A 21,564-nucleotide genomic window follows, 5' to 3' on the forward strand; every position below is an offset into this window, starting at 1 on the left:
GCTATTTCGAAAAAATAAATTGTTTTTATATTTACTTTGCCAAGAAGTTTTGAACATTTAGGAAAAGAGTTACTTGCAGTTTTAATGATTTTTACAATGTGACAAGTAATAATAATTAAATAAGTACATTACTCAGTAATTCACTTAATTTTCAATAATAAAATTTACGTCCTTGTTGGAGATACCAATTTAATGGTAACGCTGTGGTAACACATACGTCATCAAAGGGCTAGCAATGGCGGCTTGTCATAGGATTCAGCATACAAGGTTTTCTTTTACCATGGGTGTAATAAGCCGTTTAAATGGCCGTAAGGAGTAAGGGGGAGAGCGCGCGGACTTTCTATCTCGCTCGCACTTACGGCGTTAGGCGTCACATGGTAAGAATAACATTTTATTTGGTAGAATGTATCCGGGGTGTGTTTCTGACCTAAATACGGACCCGTGCGGGACTTTATCTCGGCTCTCCTCGGCACAAGGCATTAAAAATTCGTTTTATTACACCGCCGCTGACAATGACGTTATCACACTCAGTAGTTTTTGTCCCAGCTTTGTTCCCGCAGTATAAATAAACCTTGCATTTCAAAGCATATAATAGCTAAATAGGTACTTAGATCCTAATTAATACTTATTCCGTATTTGACTTACCATAGCGCGGAGAAAGTACTGCGTGGCCCATACCTGTAACCATTTAGAATTTTCCAATCTTTAGACACGTCAGAAATTACTATAGTACATTTTGCCGTCGATTTTACTTATCTATTTAATTGCTATTAAAGTACTGTACCAACAATAAGCATTATGCTCCAAGTTAAATCTTAAATATAAAGCAATCGCGTTAAAAAAGAATAAGCATCCATTAATTTCATTCTATGACCGATTCTATCGCATCAATTCTATATTCGAATTCGATTTTTTTTATGGAATAATTCACTACGCTCATCATCAAGCGGAAGTTCTCGTGAAACAAAAATGAGTGACTGAGTAGGCACTCCTTGCTTAAGAACTTGACCGATTTCGGTTGATGCACCACCACACTTTTAGAGGTGTAGTCTCTAAAACAAGAATATCCCTGGGGGATTAAAAAACCAAATAGAAGCAATTCATCTAAAAAGTAATATTGCAATTTGACATTTGCGCATACAAAAGTAAGTGCGTATTATCAAGAAAAGTCAAATAGCAATTGTAAGGGCCAAAGCTGGGTTCCGGCTTCAGCGCTCCATCTGCAGTTGTAGTTGTAGGAGTTGATCGTTAACTCAAAGATTCGTTAAGTAGGTTAAATTGTTTATTACGTGTTTATTAGCGCTCGTGGCTAGTACGTATCGTTTACGTTGAGTGACCGTTTCACACTGACCCACTAATATAATCGACTGCGCATCGCTACCAAAAGCAGGGCACAACGTTAGCAAATTATGTTCGGTTGAAGATCGTACAGCAATATTGCTTTTTAGATGATATGCTTTGATGTGGCCTTTTTAACCCCCCTGATGCTGAGTGTCATACCTCCGATAGGATAGGAACAGGAAGAATTCACTACGCATTAGCAAAGTACAGGGCACTAGTCCGTCAGACCTTCAGACGACTGAAAATAATAGACCAAAATAGAAAAAATGTATGTTTTCAGCCTCGCGCGTCGGCTTCAACCTGTCAGCAAAAACAATCGACTTCTCTCAAAGAATTCAATACATATACGAAAATTCAAATAAGCCGCTCACGGCCTTTTTTTGACGTGTTTGCCGCAAATGACACTAACTACTTGAGATCTCTCACCCGGTACAAAATTTAAGACAACAAACATGGGGGTTCCCAATTGGCCGCGAACGCCTCTGAGAGGATAATATTTGAAAGAATTAATCGACCCTAGTGGGTCGATAGCGGTAGACGCTGAATGATGGGAAATCATTGTTCCTTCGGTTCCGGGTTCTGATAAAAAAATACTCACCTAGAATACTCACGACATACTAAAGTACCTACGTTCGAATTTCGAGCAATGCCTATAGTTATTACCTAACCACCCGTCTAGAAACTTCGCCCATCCACAGTCCACAGTTGAACAGTGTAATGGAGTGTGCTTTGTTTCTAGCCTGTGAGTCTGTATACCACTCATCCGGTCATTGAAAGGAAACCGACGTCCGGCTGGATATGTTTGTTGTATAGGCTGTTTCGCTTGGAATCCTTGCGAACTCATGGATCGCTTAAAAGGAATATCCGCACTTTTAGTCCGTTAAATGTTGGATTATCAACTTGACAGTTGTCAGCTGACAGAGCAATATAATTTCTCTATAAGTATGTCCTTTTCGCATTAGATTGATACATCATCTTTTTATCGTGTTGTCAAACAAATTATCATTATAAATAATAAAAATGTGACAAATTGTAATTAAATTAAACGATTCTAAAGTCACTATTTAGGTACCTTCAAACCCATTTCATCATTATAATTATTTGATAAATTCCGATTTTGGCTCTATCAAACGATTAAAGTAGTTTTGTGGTTTAATTAATTGAAATGCGAAATCTATTCTTAATTGACATGCGAATGTGCAACTTGTCCCGCAAATGCAGTTTGGAAGGAAAACCGAATTTATAAATGCTTTGATAATCTGTGGTAGACATTTAAATTCATGAAAATAATTATAATTAATAAGTATCCTACATGCCTTGAAAACATAAGTCATAAAGTTCCAATCTAACACAGCCCGGATACTCCATTCAAAAATCTCTTGTACATACCGTGTTCTACCTAACGAGTAAGTATAAGCGAGAGGTTGTCCGCGCACTCCCTTACTCTTTAACGGCTTAGGGCCATTAAGGCTAAAGTATTACGAGGCAAATCTCACTCGGCATCGATATGAATTGGTATGTTCTATGCGTAATAGGTAATATGTACCTACTACTTGTTAGTCTATGCCACCGACAGTCTACGGGCATAATCTCTTCCTCTCCATACCCACTCTAGACATGAAATAAAATTCGGTCTAGATATCCAGATCCTTTATTCAATGATATACGATGCCGTATGGCGTGCTAATATTTTAAATCGTTATGGCGGCTCCGAGGATTTGGTCGAATCAAGGGATCATAGGATCTAGGGCGACTTTATTTGGCCACTGGTTATGCTTACGAAAGATGACAGCTTACTGAATACCGGCACTATATTGAGGATTTGATACCTTTTGGCATGTTATTGAAGTTTGGGAAAGAAATGAAATACGTTGGAGTTATCATTCGTTTTCAACTGTATAAGTAGGTACATACTCAGTAAATTTTATATAGAGTGCCATAATTATAAACATAAAATCATTTCTCTATATAAGCAAATGGTAGGTAAGTAGTAGATAGTCCTAAATACATACTCGTATTATTCAGTTTTACTGATTTTTTTTAAATAGGTGCATAATGGTGTGTACTCCTGTACACATCTAATTTTAATTTATACCTGTAATTTTCTTATCCGCTGAAAAAGAAAGGTACGGATAATGGACAGGCATAAAATTTTTGGAACACACGTTAATTTTAGGCAGAAATTTAAAAAGCCCTGCGAAAGTTTATATGTTTTTTTGGCAAATAATCTGACAGAATTAAGTTGACAGCACACCTCGAGCTAGATGCCTTATTTTATTCGCCCGGGTTATTCACTTTTAATACATTTACAAAAATAAGCTTTTTTCAAACTAATACCTACCTACTTCTTTTATAACTTTGATTTTACCCCTGCCTCACTGAAATGGCCTTTAAAATTGTTCTTTGACTACTTTCGATTCGACCCCGTAATCGGTGTGGCGAAACGGTTTAAATCAGCACTTCATAAATTGGAATTCTTTGTGAGAGCTTCAAAGACTAACTGAATAGACTGTTCAGTACTGCTGTTCAGTACTGACTGTTCAGTGTGACTGTTCTGTTGTGTGTTTGCGTCACATTTTGTTTTGTTATTTTGTACCTATCTTCTTTTAATCTTCTTTTATTTTTTTGAAAGTCTGAGCTTAAGTAATTAGTAGATGTGAAACAGGTACCTTATTATGCCATAACTCGTAAAAAAGTAGACTTATTTATTTATTTATAAAGTACAGCGACATCACATACATTAAAACATTTTTTACTCATTTCATTCAATACGTTTTTTTTTCTTTTTTTTACTTTACGTTACGATTAACCTCTCATATGCCGAGATACCAGACACAATAGATTTTACATTGTGTCTGGTCGAGATCCGCGTTCCGGCGTTTAAGGGGTTAAGCGTGACACTGCCCACCCCACAAAGAATAACAGACTTCAGTGTATGTAGATGTGTACATATTATTAAAATCTTTCTAGAATAGTAAATAGTAAATAGTAATAATAACTAATGATATGATTTCTTACTTAATGTGAACTTACTCGATGAAAATATTTTTTACTTATTAATAACAAATAAGAAATAACTACCTAGGTACCTACTTAAATATTTTTCAACTTCTTATTAAGTATATTATAGCGCAGGATTCAAAAACAAAAGTATAATTTAAAACTTAATTACTTACCTATTGTTACTCTACTTTGTTAGAAAATGTTGTTAAAATAACAAAGCTATTTAAAATGTTAGGGCTGTCACGCTAACTAACCCGCCGAAAGGCAACTATGTAGGCAACAGCAGACAGTTTTAATGCCTTTAACAATACCTGTCCGTTATAATGATAAATTGTTAATAAAAAATATATAAAAGAAGGCTTTAAATGTGGTGTTAGTTACGGACTAAATCACTTTTTAATTAATTAACCTACATCATTGTTTTGCGTACATTGTTAGATATAAATTTCCGGCCGCGACTTCACTTAAACATAACATATAACCGGTATCCCCGAAGGGGTAAGCAGAGTCGTCACTACATAGTATACAAAAGTCGCTTTCATAATTCATAATCATTTATTTATTCGCAATAAAAATGGTATTACAGTTTGGTTTGGTTTGGTTGGTTGTTTTCCTGTACCTACATCCTACGCAACGGATTTTGATGCGCTTTTTTTAATAGACAGAGTAATTCAAGAGGAAGGTTTATATATATATAACAACATCCATTAAATAGCGGAGAAATACTGTTATTTTTGAGGTTTTTAATGTGATGTAAATAATTTCATTTTTTCCTCAGAATTGCACCCAAGCGAAGCCGGGGCGGGTCGCTAGTATAATATAAACCTACAACCAGTCCTCGCCATCTACGTTTATATCTCATGTAATTTGAGCGAACCTATTGCCATCAACCAGGCCATATCCTAGAAGCCACGTGATATGAATGATCTATGATCCAAACATGAATTCAAACTCAAGAAGCGACTGCCTGTTTGACCTTCCAACCCGCAGGATAAAACCATCCCAATACAGGTTAGGTCACATACCTCCGAAACGTATTTCTCGGGAATGTGGATTTCGTCGGGATTTCCTTCGCCGCTGAGCACGTGATCATCATTTAATTTTATCGAATCTATAAAAAATCCCTCCATCCCCTTCTACTACATCAACCCTCTGCATCAATACATAGTCTACACAGCAGCAACTGCGCGTAATATTCCCCGCAGGAGAGTTTCCGTACGATTGTCCCCGCCTCCTCCAGAGGTCCTTCCGCGCTATTTGATACCGGCCACCGACCGGTCATTCTATTACAGTAATAAGTAATATAATGTACCCACTTTAGGACTCTGTCACACTAACATATTTGACATTTAGTGAGACTTACAGTTCAATTAGTCAAAAAAGTTAATGTGACATGGTACCAAAGTGTATACATATTAATGCTCGTGACCGTACCTCTCCTGCCTTACAAATATCATAGGATACGAGTTACGTAGCTTTCGCTGTCGCTATGAACGTAGACAGGGTCACGAAGAATAAGAAATTGCAGTCACACTTCTATCGTCATCCTAAACTGTTCGGAAATCGCGTGACTTACATCGTAGTGTGACAGGTTCGAATCCTGGCTCCGACTCGAAACCACTTATTGAATTCGACTTTATCAGTTTTTATAATGTTTGGCTCATAGGTAATAGATCACATATCACATGCTTTCCAGGATTTGTGCCCGGAACTTAAAAATAGCTGACGAGGAGTAAGTAGATGTATAATATTACCCTTACAAGGATATAATTCTAGATTAAGTAAATTAAATTCATCGTTTTTGGCGTTATGTATACGTTTTTACAATAAAATACTTACCAGATAATATTTTAAATTTGTCAGAATATAAATTTAAAGCTCATGTGAAGCTTACTTTATGTAAAAAAGCTTATTATAAGATTAATGACTACCTAAATGATAAAAATGTCTGGTATCTAATGTGTTCCTCTAGTTATTAAATAACTTGTAATGTATACCCTCATTGATTTAAAAGATGTGTTGCTGTTGCAGTTTCTTGTCATTTCTTCTCTGCAGCCATAACACCTTGCGAATTGACGTAAATTCAAAATTGCTACATTGACCTTTAACAAGTTTATCCATGATAATTACGTTGAATAAATGATTCTGATTTCTGATTTTTAATAGACGTGTTGCTATTTTATGACATACTAAACTGTCGATTATATTCCTACCTAAGTTTAAAAACTACATTTGCTATAAGGTTTTTACTATAAGGCGACCACCAGTAATATGTAGAACCACGTCTTATTAACTTTTTTAACAAACTGGAACCAAGTCTGACTAAATGACAAATACCTGTGTTGATGTGACAGGGTTCTAAGGGTCGCACAGAGGGTTACCTTTCCTTCACCCCATTTAACACCGACCACGTCGGTTACCCGTATTGCTATTACCGTAATTACCTTACATGGATCATAGAAATTATGCAAATCCTTCAAAACAAAGGGTTTTATTTCAGGGTTAAGTAATCGTGGCCATTTCTTTCCTTCGTAATCGGTGTTCCCCTCGGAATTAAAGCGATTTGTTATGACCTCTGGCCTTTTTGGACAGAATTTGGATGATGAAAATTTCTAATTACAGTTAGACTTGAAGAATTAACGCATGTACTTGATTACTCTGGATATTTTTGGAACTTATTCGTAATATTGAAAAAACTGAGTTCAAAAACTAAAGGTTTGTGTCCTTTCCAACATGATCGATTATTATTATGGGCAATGGACTGGTCACAGGCATTCAATAAAAATCGGTCAGAATACCTACTTTAGAACTGAAGTAGGAAAGTCCCCAAACACGATTACATAATTCGCAACATTCTACATAAGTCATTGATTCCCATCCGCACGAGCATCCGTATGAACAGAAACCATATATTTGTGTTAAAAAAACATACATCACACCTATTTTCCACCGGGGTGAGCAGAGACTATGGGATTCCATTTGCTTCGATCCTAACACATTTCTCTTGCGTCCTTCACATTCATCAGTCGTTAAAAAAACATAATTTGGAAAATTAATCAAGAATCCAAGTGGTGTTAGATAGAATAGAATCGATCGACTTAATCACAACACTGGCTAACACGTACCACGCATTGAAGCTATTGTAAAACTATCTATATTGAAACATATTCACTAATTGTACTGAACTAGACATTCTTCGCGAAACCGTAGGTTGTACCTATTGCTGCTAAAAATGGATACCTGATTCCAAAAGTTTTTACCTCCCAAAATTTCCAATGCCGACAGCAACATTAAATAACAGTCACTGTCGACGAATTGAAAACTCTAGCGGCATACCATCAAAGTTGCCATCAAACTTTTTTACGATAGGCATTCCGCAAATACTTGTATAATCAAGGTAAACTTATTACCGAAACAAAATGGAATTCGTCGTGTTGAGAATTTTGTTGAATTCCCAATATTTCGTGGAAAGTTTTGTGAACATCGCTGCTCGACCGCCTGGTAACAGTTCGGTTATAATACTTATGCCAAAAGGCCGTAGATTTACAAAATACACAAATTACCTTCTTATCTCTCACTGTTTTAACGTTTTATCTACTACTACCACCACCTGCTACCTGCTGCTACTATCTTTGTCTTCTGTCTTGTCTTGTTTTATCTACTATTTTCTTCGACATTAATAATACTAAGTATGTGTAAAAAAAAGAAAAGAAAGGAAAACATGAAACAGTAAGACTAGGGCCCTGTGCTGGGAGGTTTTCTGGCCACGTCTTTCCCTCAGCGTTACAGATTCCGATGTGGTAGTAGTTTTACAGCTAGTTACATAATGGCCCCGATTCCTGCAAACACCGCCTAATTTTATTTTAAGTTATATCCGTCATTTTCATATCCGTCGAAAAGGAAAGGGACGGATGATTCACAGCTCTTAATTTTAGGAAGAATGAGTAAATGAATGTGTCGGGTTATTGACTGATGTAAAATTTTTAGACGGTTGGTTTAGATTTGTGCTTAAAATTGACGTGTGTTCCATAAATTTTATGCTTGTCAATTACCCGTCCCTTTCCTTTTCGGCGGATAAGAAAATGACAGATATAACTTAAAATAAAATTAGATGGTATTTACAGGAATTAGCACCATTATGTAAGTAATTTAATTTTTTGACGTTCAAAAAGCGCTAACTTTGTAAGCCAATTTTGAAAAATAAATATTTTTGAATTGTTTTGAATTTTGAGTTGTTAGGAAACAACCTTCAACCACCCTTGTACTTGTACCATTGAAATGAAATAAAAATTGTAGTCAATGTGGTTATAGGTACTTTATGATGGAAGTAAGCATAACGGCTAAGCACATTCAGTCATTTTCTAAGATACAATAATTATTATAAATCTTACTCTTATTAAGTAGTTAGGTAGGTACCTAACACACGGGGTGTACAGACGGGGTGTTAGTGACACCGTAACGAATACTGAGGGGGATAATACAGACCATGATTCCCAGTTGATTTCAAGAATAATGAGCTGAACCTTTCCCCTCGGTATTCGTTACGATGTCACTTACACCCCGTCTGTACAAGTAACATACTACCATACTAAGTAGTAGCCATACGAGTACGTATGGATGTTAGTGAATGATGTAATTCCACTTGATATCAACTAAGAATCATGGTCTGAATCATTCCTAAAAGTTTTCCTTACGATGTCACTAACACCTTGGACTTTTTTTCTTTTTTACTCTCGCGTTCTACATTTTTCATTCGCTGCTATCCCAGCATAGAAACTAAACGTTAGTCGTTTATTTCGACCGATTTTTCATAATAGGTGGTAATGAGTAGGTATAGCTTGGTACAGCCCATTGTACATTGTATATAGGCTATAGCTACAAGTATTGATCTTCGCGTGATCGGTTGCGTTGCAGACGATTTTATCGGAAAACTGCAGTGAACAGTAAACTAGCTATAAAAGACCTTTCTCACTGCGACCCGATATCGCCTCGAATGATAATTCGAACTGGGGGTTTAAAATGGCCACATCGAATTAGTTATTTGTTGTGTAATAGTTATTTGACAGACTCCACCAACCCGCATTGGAGCAGCGTGGGGAGTATGCTCCATACCCCCTCCGGTTGATTCACGGGAGGCCTGTGCCCAGCGGTGGGACGTACATAGGCTGTTTATGTAGTTATTTGACATTTATTTGCATTGCGCACTTACTTTTATATGCGCAAATGTCAAATTGCAATATTGCTTTCTTAGATGAATTGCTTCGATGTGGCCGTTTTAACCCACCTGAACTAATCATGATCTCCCCGTGCAACGCGCAACGCGCGCAGCCCGCAACTATGCCAACAACAACGACGCTATGATGATCACCCGACAACATTCGGTTAACGGGACAACAACGTGAAAACTAAACATTAATTATAATAGGTAATAAGCCTTATAATTTTATTGGTGCTAATTCCTATAGACACCATCTAATTTTATTATAAGTTATACCGGTCGTTTTCTTATCCGCCGAAAAGGAAAGGGACCGATGACTGACAGCTGTTAATTTTAAAATGATTGAGTGAATTAATTAATAACCCGGGAATCAGCATCATTCACGGCCTCCGTCCAGTGGTTGAGCGTTGGGCTCACGATCCGGAGGTCCCAGGTTAAAATCCCGGTGGGGACATATCACAAAAATCACTTTGTGATCCCTAGTTTCGTTAGGACATGTAAGTAAGTAGTCGTTACATGAGCCATGTCAGGGGCCTTTGGCGGCTCAATAATAACCCTGACACCAGGGTTGATGAGGTTGGCAATTCACCTCACAACCCACACGATAGAAAAAGAAGAAGCACCATTGTCTTACCTTATTATTTTATACATACTTACTACATAATATATGATTGATCAATTCGACCATATAGCATAATTATATGACTGCAAAAATGATGTTGCTATGAGCGTCGGTCATGTCAGGAGAATTTAGCCGTTCAGTAGTGACCTTGACACCAGAGTTGATGTGTTTGGTCATCCATTTTAGTACCCATACGAGGGGAGAAGAGCTTTCTGTTACGGGATAGGTGATGAGCCGTATCGCCGCGCCGTCATAATGGTCGAGCCAACCAAGTTACTGTGTGTCTTAGGCAACGTTACAAGAAACACTTATACAAGTAGCAAGTAGACAAACCCGTGAACCCGGGCGGCGTATATCCTAATTACCTGGTAACAAGCTGTGAACAAGTACGGGAACTCGGTGCTAATTAGCACTCATTACGAAGTATTAAAAAGGAATGCTTTATAACACGCGACAGCATTTAGGTCACAACTACCCCTGCTCTTTACATAGTCCTGGAGGAAATTATGTAAAAAATAAAGTTTAAGAACTAAAATCCGACTAACGAAAATCACGCTCTAAAAATTATGAAACAAATAAATAGGTATATTTCTCTGAATTTCTTCCGAATAGTGATGTTTCGGAGATAGCCGTGGTCGTTTGCCAATTTAGTACACTGGGGATAGACTAGGTGATAAAATATTCCATTTTTGTAAATAGAGGTAGAAAAATTTTCTTACTCACTAGCCATAGACTAACCAAAAACTATACCTAGTATTGCTATAGCTTAAAAATAATTATTTATGGTTGACTTGGTTATAAACAATTATTATTATTGATAGACACTTAAATAAAATCTTTTCTTACCTATTAAGATTTAAAATGTTACATGAATTCTTAATTAAATGTAGGTACTTAATTAAAATAAAATGTAGGTAAGACTTCATTTCAAAAGGGTACTAGCTCGACCAATATCGTATCGACCCACTTGGAAGACGATACAATTGCCCAGATTGTTAGAAAATGGCAGATTTCCATGAAAGCTGCGTTCGTTATTTACGTCCGAAATTTCGAATCCGGATGCCGGATCGCTCCGGAATGGCGCAGGAATGTTATAAAAGAAGAAAACGTCGAGTCTAAGCCTGTATTGACTCGGGTTGCAGGCACACCTAACCATTAGAGTTTATACTTTAACTAAGGGTGGTATTAATAAACGAATCTCAGCTGAGACTGCCCTCAAGATCATGCTGAAGTCTCTGTTTAGTTTTTATATGAGAACTGTCACATTACCATGATCTTGAGGGCAGTCTCGAAGCTGAGTTTAGTTTATTAATACCACCCTAAGTAGGTATCATGCAATACAAAATATAATACGTACAATTGACATGGCCACAAAAACCTCACAAAGTTATGCTTGTAAGTACGTTTTACTACAAGTACTCTACCATATCTAACGTAAAAAGATTAGGTTGACATATAATATCTCTAATCTCCTTTGTAGTAAGTTATGTGCTTTAAAGATGTGGTGGATTTGGCGTAAAAGACGATATGGTGACTAAGATTTAAATGGACAGGAGCGGATGAAGATTACGAAAGCATATAAAGCAAAGGTTGGTGGTAGCGCTGGCAGAGGAAGACCTAGAAGGACGTACATTGACCAACTTGGAACTTGGAGGTTCAGTACGATCTGCTCTGAACCGGCGTGCGTGTATGAAACGATTGATGAATGTGGAGGAAGCAACAGAAGTATGTCTGGATGGAGGCTTTAATTCCATAGTATATGCTTACCCCGGTGGGAAATAGGCGTTAGTTTATGTATGTATGCATTACTATATGTTGCTACCTATGTTGCTTCTCTTTATTTTTATCGGAATAATAATGGGTGGAAGATGTAATTGTGCCTGGGTGTAATAAAAAGGGTCATCATTTATACCCAAAAACAAAGATGAAAGATGAATGTCTATTATCCATGAAATTAGAAGTTTAAACGGAGGAAAATCTTTACAGCGCCATATATTATTGATTTTGAGGAAGTAGTCGCTCATTAATTTTAATCCGGATAAAAATTTATACCTCAAATTTTACCTGAGTTACCTGAATTGTCTATTACGAGATTTTGTTGGTAAAAAACACACCCGGATGTGATTTTTCAAAAAGGCGCTTACGTGGTTTTTACTATTATGCGACTATACATACATATAGTATCGTCACTTTTTATCTTCTTGTCACAGATTTCAGTACTTTGGTACTTAATGAAGGGTCCGTAACTTAATTTCGAGAGACATATATGTTCGATTAACGATTGTGCGAATAATGGAATATCAACTAAACGATTGTGCGAAAAATTATAAGAGAAAATTGACCTAAGAAAAGCACACTGTGCCGCCAACCTAACTACGCTACCCGCCCACTTTGTGTACAGTCTTGAAAATCGGGTTACCAATTCTCGTAAAGTAAAAACTGGACCCAAACTAGCTTTTATTATGTGTCTGAAATACATTTATCTTAGTACCAAGCTTCTAAGATGCGAATGTTGCGTAAATATGTTTAGTAGAATGGCACCCGCAAAAGGCGCGCGACGCGATAATCGTATAATAGAATTAGTTTATCTTGTAAAGTTGGGTAATGTATCGCATGTGTAGTGCATTTCTTTAAGGCAATGACGTCATAAATCGTCTGAAACAGACCCATAAGGCCAATGATGATGATGTATCGATCTCGCCCGAGGTGCGGACGCTACGCTATTGCACGCCATGCTGTTTACTCCTTACTGTGATTCTGTATAGCACCAGCTTGTTTCTCAAACGCAGTGCGCAGGTTCGAACACCGGTACCGGACGTGCATCAATGAGTTATTAATTTATCTTAAGTACAGTTTTCACTAACACAGTTGGCTCGACCTTTATAGACGGCGATACGGCTCACCACCTATCACGGGTCTAACAGAAAACTCGATGAGGTGTGGGTACTTAGTTCATCTTTTTTCAAAGACACGAAAAAGCATGAATTTATTAACTCAGAATCGTTGTCTGAATCATCCCTCTTAGTATTCGTTACGAAGTCACTAACACCCTGTATAACTCTTATTCCAATAATTCAGCTTCATCTGTACATCATGTAAATAGAGCAAATTCCTAACTTTTCATGGAATGTAAATCTGTATTTGATTTTGAACAAACTCGCGGATCCAATTTAACTTTACGGATGTATAAGTCGAGTTGTGATAACGAGACGACTGGACTTGTTATGTAGTTTTCACGATGTTAATACCTATCGATACAATATAATCTAATACATTCCTGGGGGGTTAAAAAGACCAGCCACATCCGAAGCAATTCATCTAAAAAGCTATATATTGCAATTTGACAAAATAGCAATATTGTTTTTTAGGTTGAATTGCTATGATGTGGCGTTTTTAACCTCCAGCCGGCTTAGCACCAAGCGCGCGACTCTTTCTCGCCTCGACATACGTCACCCGTCACTCACTCACAGTACTGCACAGAAAGAGACAGATGATCTCTGTCGCAGCGAGAAAGAGTCGCGTACTTACGGTGCTAAGCCCGCAGGAGGTAATATACGACCCGGACGACCCGAGTAGGTACTGAGAACATATAGGCGACCAATCAGCGCGAGAATAAGTATACACACACACACAAGTAAGTATAAGTATACACTTCGACTTGGACTACGCATCAGTCTTTGGTATTTCACTAAGTCATCAATGCTTACCTACATAGTTATGTACATACGTAAACTCACGCCCGTAATCCCTAATGGGGTGGGCAGAGCCACAAGTAATCAAAGACAACTTGCAGCCACTGTTGATACGATGTCGTAAGCTGTACCTACATAGTTAACTAAAGTTTAAGGTCCTTTATTAAATTCTTAAGTGAAATTAGATACTTACCTACTATGTTTTTAATCCAGTAATTCATGCTAATGAAAATGGGAAGTAAAGCCACGTGTTTTAGAAATGAATTCTGGCCCTTTGAACATTTGAGGTTTCACTCGAAATTAATTTATTTCGAAACGCTACATCAAAGAGGATTAGACCAACAAATAGGTACTTACATCGACATACAATGCTACAATCCTTAATATAATTATATACTTTTACATTGTAAATAATTAAGATCGAAAAATGTAGGTAAGTAGTCAAAGTAAATGTGCGTATGGGAACTGACTTCCTATTTTAGCAGCTTAATGCCCGCGATTTCGGCCGCATAGATGTTTATAATTCTTGTTTTTTTTTCAAATTAAAATACATACTACTATACTTAACATTATTTGTTCAGAAAAATTACATTCTACTTTCTACGTCTGACACAACAAAAACCCACAGTCAAAGTAAAACAGCAAAATAATTTTGCTACAAACAAGCACAGAATAAAAATAACAGTGGTCATAAAAGATTCAGCATTTGCGTAGAATTTCATGTCCATGGTAATTTTCATAAGCAGGAGCCAAATAAACTTGGGGAAGACTTTATTTTTCTCAACGTTGATTGCTAAAGTTGTTAAAGCCGGAACTCGGAAGTGTCAGAGAGGCCGGAAGACATTGTTTCGCGGCTCTCGAATATTCTTCAAACCAATTTTCAATTTCCTTCGCGTTCAGGGCGATACGTTTTTTTTTCTAAAATATCCTTATCTTATAACTCTGTTCGATAGAATATGATAAGGTTTGCGGACTAGTATTTACTGACTCCTAAACTAGTGGAGTAAAAATATGAATTAAATCTGCATCACGTGAATAAAATCGCTAAATTGATCTAGTTTCCTTCTAAACTGAGTCTTCAATTTTACTCCGCACGACTCTAATCCTATGTTAGTTGCGACACACCTCAGACAGTTGTATCTAAGACGGTAAGAATCCTCATTCTTACCGCGTATGTTAGTGCGGGGAGACAGATAGTCCGCGCGTTCCCCCTTACTCCTTAGTTGCTCGGAGAATTGCAAAGCTGAAGTGGCAGTGGGCAGGACACATAGCGAGGAGAACCGATGGCCGCTGGGGCGGAAAGGTTCTGGAGTGGCGACCACGTGTCGGACGAAGCTCAGTGGGTAGGCCCGCTACAAGGTGGTCTGGTGAAGGTCGCGGGAAGCCGCTGGATGCGGGCAGCGCAGGACCGATCGTCGTGGAGATCCTTGGGGGAGGCCTATGCCCAGCAGTGGGCGTCGTACGGCTGATGATGATGATGAAGACCCAAAAGGGGTGAGGTCAGCGCCCGATCGAATTGGTGCGGGGCGGAGAGTTACCATTCTAAGATACTTATGGTTGCGGCTTCCGAATACATCCCGATGAGTATCCCGCTGAGGGACGGTACCACACCCTACCTATATGGACCACAATCGATAGACTAAGATCAACACAACACTAATTTAGCCACGACAATGTCAAATCACGAATTTTCACGCTTGACAGTTCTATCACCCGCCGTTGAAGGCCGCCAATACTCGTAAGGATGCCTATTGTACTCTTTCCACTTCTCTTTTGTTTTGTAATTCCTGTGTGTGCAATGGAGTATTTGTTTGTTAGTGTTGAAGTTGCTATCAAAGTTATACCTACTGCATTAGAATAGGTCGGTACCACAGACTTCGCGAAAGAATACATCGCCCAAGACTCACCGAGAAATGCATTTTCGAAAGTAAGTATGTAACGTAACCTGTATTAGGCTATTTTTCCCTTCGCGGGTTGGTAGTTCAAACCGGACCTGTCAAATCTTCAGGTTAGGTAAGCAGACCCTGTGAAAAACGGGATAATGCTAGCATTATCCCTAGCTAGCATTATCTCCCTAGGGAGATGATGATGGTACGATAAGACTTTGCGCTTACGATATCCTAAATCTATGGTCGGTGCTACAACCGTTCACTGTGCTGAACTGTGCTTAACTGGAGAGGAGTGGATGAATACAATAAATCTATAGGGACATACAGGCATTAAGTAATGTTACTTTGTGTTCAGGTCCGTCTCCACGAGCGCATGCTATCTGACCAAGCAAAGAAGATGAACGTTAAGTCGCTAGCAGCCAACAAAGAGGACGCTAGCAAGTCCGTAGAGATCCGCATCGCCAAGGTCGCGTTCACCATCTTCTTCCTATTCGTGTGCGGGTGGACACCGTATGCCTTCGTCGCCATGACCGGGGCTTTCGGAGACAGGTACCTACATATTAGACGTAGAATTATTCCTTATTCTATGGTAATGTCTAGAGTTACTTCATCAAAAGAGTATTTTCTAATGTGACGAATGACAACAACAGCATTTTAGTGGCAGTTGTAGTTAGTGTGATACAGGATCATCGTCATTACCTGGTCCTTGTCGACTTTTGTAGTTTAGGCAAACATTTTGACATGACAAAAGGTAGACTCACCTTTGGTAAGAAATTTAAGACTACTCTTACCTGAATGTGCTCAAGTGAGCGCGAATACCGACACATTTAGTGCCTTGCCGTTCCCCTGTTGTTGGGCCGAATCGTTCGTTGTTCCTTCAAGCAGTCAACAAGGAGGACGCCAGCAAATCCGTGAAGATCCGCATCGCCAAGATCGCATTCACCATATTCTTCATGTTCGTGTGTGGATGAATGCCATATGCCTTCGTCGCGATGACCAGCACTTTTGGGGACTGGTACATAACAGCTAGCTACTTCATCCAAAGAGTCTCTCTAACCACAATATTATGACTATTTGGCAGGAATATACTGACGCCAGTAGCGACGATGATCCCGGCTGTCTGCTGCAAGATCGTCTCCTGCATAGACCCCTGGGTGTACGCCATCAACCACCCTAGATACAGGTACGTAACCAGCAGGTAACCTCACGTAAACAAGCTGGGCACTGGGCACACCTCAATCAAGCACAGGGGGCATGGAGCAGACTCTACCTCGATGTGCTGCTCTATTAGTTCCTTTAGATCTTAGAGGAGTTTGAGGTAAAATCCAACCTTTCCAATCCAACCAACTTTTTGGGCTCAAAATCCAAAAGTTACTCCAGCTGCCCAAAATCCTCAGGAGTAACAAATGTCTAATGTCAATTTGTATTAAATAAATAATAAGTATCATTTTATTCATTCCAAACAACAATTTGTTATAGTTAATTTACGACGAATTTTATTAAAAACATCATAGAATAGCTACAAGGAAAGAGAGGAAGGGGAAGACCACGAAGAGCTTATATGGAACAGATTAATGAAAAGATCAACGTCGTGTCTTATAAGGAAGTGAAAGAATTTGCCTTTGATAGACAAGAATGGAGAATGCTACACCGACAAGAGCGTGGCTCTTAAATTAGTGATGATATGAGTAATGTAGGTGTAGTGGGATCTTTCTGAACTGGCGTGCTTGTATGAAACGATGATAAATGTGGAGGATTCAAGAGAAGTGTTAGGATGGAAGCAAATGGAACTCCATAGTCTCTATTGGATATTAGATATAGTTATTTTGGTGGGAAATAGGCGTGCTTTTATGTATGATGAAAATGATTTATCTTTGCAGGGCGGAACTGCAGAGGCGTCTTCCGTGGATGGGTGTCCGCGAGGCCGATCCTGACTCCGTCTCCAACAACACCAGCATGGTCACTGCGCAGACGCAGCCATCGGCTGAAGCTTGAACTACGTTCGAGTTGTACTTAATACGTTCATGGGTTATTGGAACTGATGCTTTTAAAGTAAATTCCTGCCAAGTAGTTAATGCTATTTGCGGCAAATCTACAACAAGTCTCATAAAAAAGTAAAACTTTAGTAAGTAGGCACCTGAATGGTACGTTAAATTAAGTACCAGCTCAGACTATCAATTTGCCGCTCATACCGAGAAAAACAAAACTTTTGTAGTTAATTTACATTATATACTTCTGCCATAGAATTAAGAAATAGAACGGTAACTCCCCCCCCCCCCCCCCTTCCCGCACCAATCGTATCGGGCACCGACCTCACCCCCTCTAGATATTACTTTACTCTTAAATGGCCGTCAGTCGCTAAGGAGTAAGAAGGAGGACTGTGTCTCGCTCGTCCTTACGCGTTAAAAAAAAAAGATTTTTGTATAGTGTCCGACGTGTAAGTACCTCAGCCTACCCCTTCGGAAGGTCCCGGTTATTACTTACTGATGTAAGTACGTAGTCGTTACATGAGTCATGTCAGGAGCCTATGGCGGCTCAGTAATAACCTTGACACCAGGGTTGATGGGGTTGGTAATTCACCTCATAATTCACACGATAGAAGAAGAAGCCTACCCCTTCGAATGTTATAATTATGTTATGATATTTACATAGACATAAGATGCGTTCCCGACTCTTTCTTAAGTGATCTGACCTATTTTTTATATGTGGTGTCTACGACATCAATTAAAACGTCGTCTAATTTTAATGGCAGAGTGACGCAATATTTTAACAACTATTCAATTGAAGCTTTTGTGTATGACTTTGGTCTAATTTTATAAGATGTGTAGTCTGTTTGACAACTTGCTGACATCTGATAAGTGTCTGATAGCCAGAACTTAACCAGCTGATAGTAGCACTACTATATGACACTTATCAGACAGACAAACGTCCTTACCAGTTTCCCCTTTACACATACCTACAGTTGAATATTATCAATTGAATTATTTTATATTTCACTGGTTCTTACACGTGTCCAAATTTTGTCTTCGCCGGAAGATCGGCAAAAGCTCTTCCTAAACAGAATCTCTGTACAGAAGTACTCTTTAAGTGTTATTGTTTAATTGTTCGGTCCCATTTCGCTCCCATCAGATTAAAACCATTGTGTAGTAATAATAATTGTTTGGTAACAAGATAATATTATTGGTTTCTTTGTAATCCGACTCGGCATCAACCTTTGAATGGAGTAGGGACCTGCTTCATTACCCTCCTAATAGGTACCTATTTTATTAGTATCAGTTCAAAAACTCTTCTTCAAACGACGACAAGTGCTTGCAAAATGGACGACGAGGAATACTTATACTTTATTTTTATATGAGAAGCAAGTTATTAAAAAAATACAAAAAAAAATACCGACCGATCCCGACGACTTATGGCTTTGTAATTTTTGAGCAAAATAAAATAACAATGGCAAGTTTAAAATCGTTTTATTTTCTTACTACCTACCTGCCTAAATTCTATTAGTAAATAATTATAATTTCCCTTTTCTTAGCAAAAAAAATGAGTTGTAACTGTTCCGCGTAAAACACCTAGGTAATTAACATCAGAGGAAACGCGCACTCATAAAATACCTAAGTACATTAACAAGCAAAGAGATTTTATTATTTTATGTTTGGCGCCAAGAAAGAAAAAAGTGGAGCAAGTATAACCTCGAAAGGAATAAAAAAACGGGAAATCGTCGGGCCGAAAGCTCCGAGCATTTATCGGGCTGTTCGTAGACTCTAATGAACAGTAAAGAGCCAGATAGACGTTTTTATGACTGCATCTCGCTCAACGCTTCAGATGGACGACTAATAATTCGAGAGATTACCTTTGTTCTTCAAATGGAAATTTGCGCTCAACTTGCTGTTTTAGCGAAATTTTTAGGGATAACGAAATTAAGGAAATCTCGAAATTTTAGCTAGCCATACTTAATGGATTTGGTTGTTTTTCCTACATAGGTAGGTACATAAACCCACGGCCGTAATTTATACGCTCCCGGTATAGAAACAGGTTTGTCACCTACATGATATAACATAACATAGCATTACGCCTGCTAAGTAAACCATAAGTCTCATTAAATGTCAAATATGATAGTGCGACAGGGTTCTAAAGTGGGTACATGATATTGCTCATGACAGTACATAATATAACATTACGATATTAAAGTTGATACTTGTATCTATCTCCACCATCATGTTATGTCAAATATTCTCGTCTCAAAAGTCGCCTGCTTGCACAAATATGCGAAAAGGAATCCGCTCTCATGAATGCACGGTGAATTTCTGCTTTTGACAGTGATATAGTAAACAAATATGACCACTAGTCGTTTACGAGTCTGAATTATGACACTAGCTAATATTAAACAGAACGACTTGTTCAGCACAACAAGTGATTAAGTATATTTCAGTAAGATAACATTTTACAAGTCTCAATGCGCGGTAAGAATTATATCTGTCAAAGTAGTTACGTCAGCTGGTGCTGTCACGTTCATTAGCATAGTGACGTATCAGTCGAGATTAGATCGATCGATTCTTTTCTATTTAAAACTTAATACCGGGTTTTTACCGCGTTATTATCGGGGATATGAGTCTTTTTTATTTAACACCATTACATATACTTATACATAAACTCACGTCTGTGATGTTCATTAGGGACCCCATGGATGTAAACCTTATATTACATAATCAGAAGGTAACTTGCAGCCACTTTGAATGATTTGTCTCTCTTATGTGTAATGCAAAAAACCTGACAAAAATCTGCACTCTTCAGATTGCAGTTTTTAATATTTTAAGATGATAAAAACATCATAACCACTTGGATAAATAAGTACTAAGTAAATTGGCAATCTCTCCCAACGACCTAACCTAACCTTAGTAATCTACCTAACCTTAGCATAAAGCAAGAATAACCTAACTCGTTACCATAAAAGCTTTTACATCCAAAATGAAACTCCAATTCGCCGCACATACATACCCTGTTCCCAATTGACCCAAAAATTAAATCCATAATGAAAAATGGTTTGAATTTCCTTTCCAAAAGCAAGGACAATCAATTAGGGTCGTGACCGCCGATCCGTCACGTCGGCCTGTTCGCACTTTGTTAACAGTTAATTAAATTTTAACCCGCTAAGAATACTGGCGTAAAGATTGCGACCATCAATGATGTAACCAAATAGACACCTAACGTTATAGCTCACTTCTCTCGTGAGTAGGTGCGTTACGTGAGTACGATAGGTACGTGAGCTCACTCAAAAGAGGAAAGAGGAGAACAAGAAGAGAACATGGAACAGAAAGAGAAGGCGAACGTCATGTCTTATAAGGAAGTTAAATATTTGGTCTTTGATAGACAAGTATGGAGAATGCTACAAGTCAAGACGCTATTGATTGAACGTTGCCGGGCGGCATCTTGTATTTGATCTAAGTATTAGCTTAGATTAAGGAATAATAAGTAGTATGTATAGAACAGCAACTCTCCGCTCCCCCATCAGCGCCTGAGCCAGGTTTACCTCACCCCCTTCCGTCTTACTTTAGTCTTCAATGGTATGGGCGTTAGACGTCAAACTTTCAGATGCGTAAAACGTGCCTGTGCAAAACGAGGTTTTTTGTATAAGTGTCCGGGGGGTGGTTTTAGTCAGATGTGTTAACAGAACCCGTTCGGAGTCTAGAGGTTGTGTCCTCGATGATTACGGCTAATCGGCCCATGACAAAGCAGTGAAACGCAGGAAGTCGCGCAGACAAAATAAAATAAAACTTTCGCGACATTAACTAGAAATAAAAATTA

At 38.3% G+C, this 21,564-nt stretch overlaps 1 protein-coding gene across 2 annotated transcripts in view; it reads left to right on the plus strand.

The window, feature by feature from the left end:
* The window catches only part of LOC126372771 (opsin-3), a 32,420-nt gene extending 14,643 nt beyond the window's left edge, over nucleotides 1-17,777 (plus strand). For both annotated transcript variants that reach the window (XM_050018649.1, XM_050018650.1), the window contains exons 6-8: nucleotides 16,121-16,314; nucleotides 16,847-16,948; nucleotides 17,646-17,777. In XM_050018649.1, the coding sequence (XP_049874606.1) occupies nucleotides 16,121-16,314; nucleotides 16,847-16,948; nucleotides 17,646-17,760 (411 nt within the window). In that variant the 3' untranslated portion in view covers nucleotides 17,761-17,777. The remainder of the gene's footprint in view (nucleotides 1-16,120; nucleotides 16,315-16,846; nucleotides 16,949-17,645) is intronic.
* The last annotated feature ends 3,787 nt before the right edge of the window (nucleotides 17,778-21,564 follow it).

Source organism: Pectinophora gossypiella, chromosome 14, assembly GCF_024362695.1.
Source record: "Pectinophora gossypiella chromosome 14, ilPecGoss1.1, whole genome shotgun sequence".
Classification (NCBI taxonomy): Eukaryota; Metazoa; Arthropoda; class Insecta; order Lepidoptera; family Gelechiidae; genus Pectinophora; species Pectinophora gossypiella.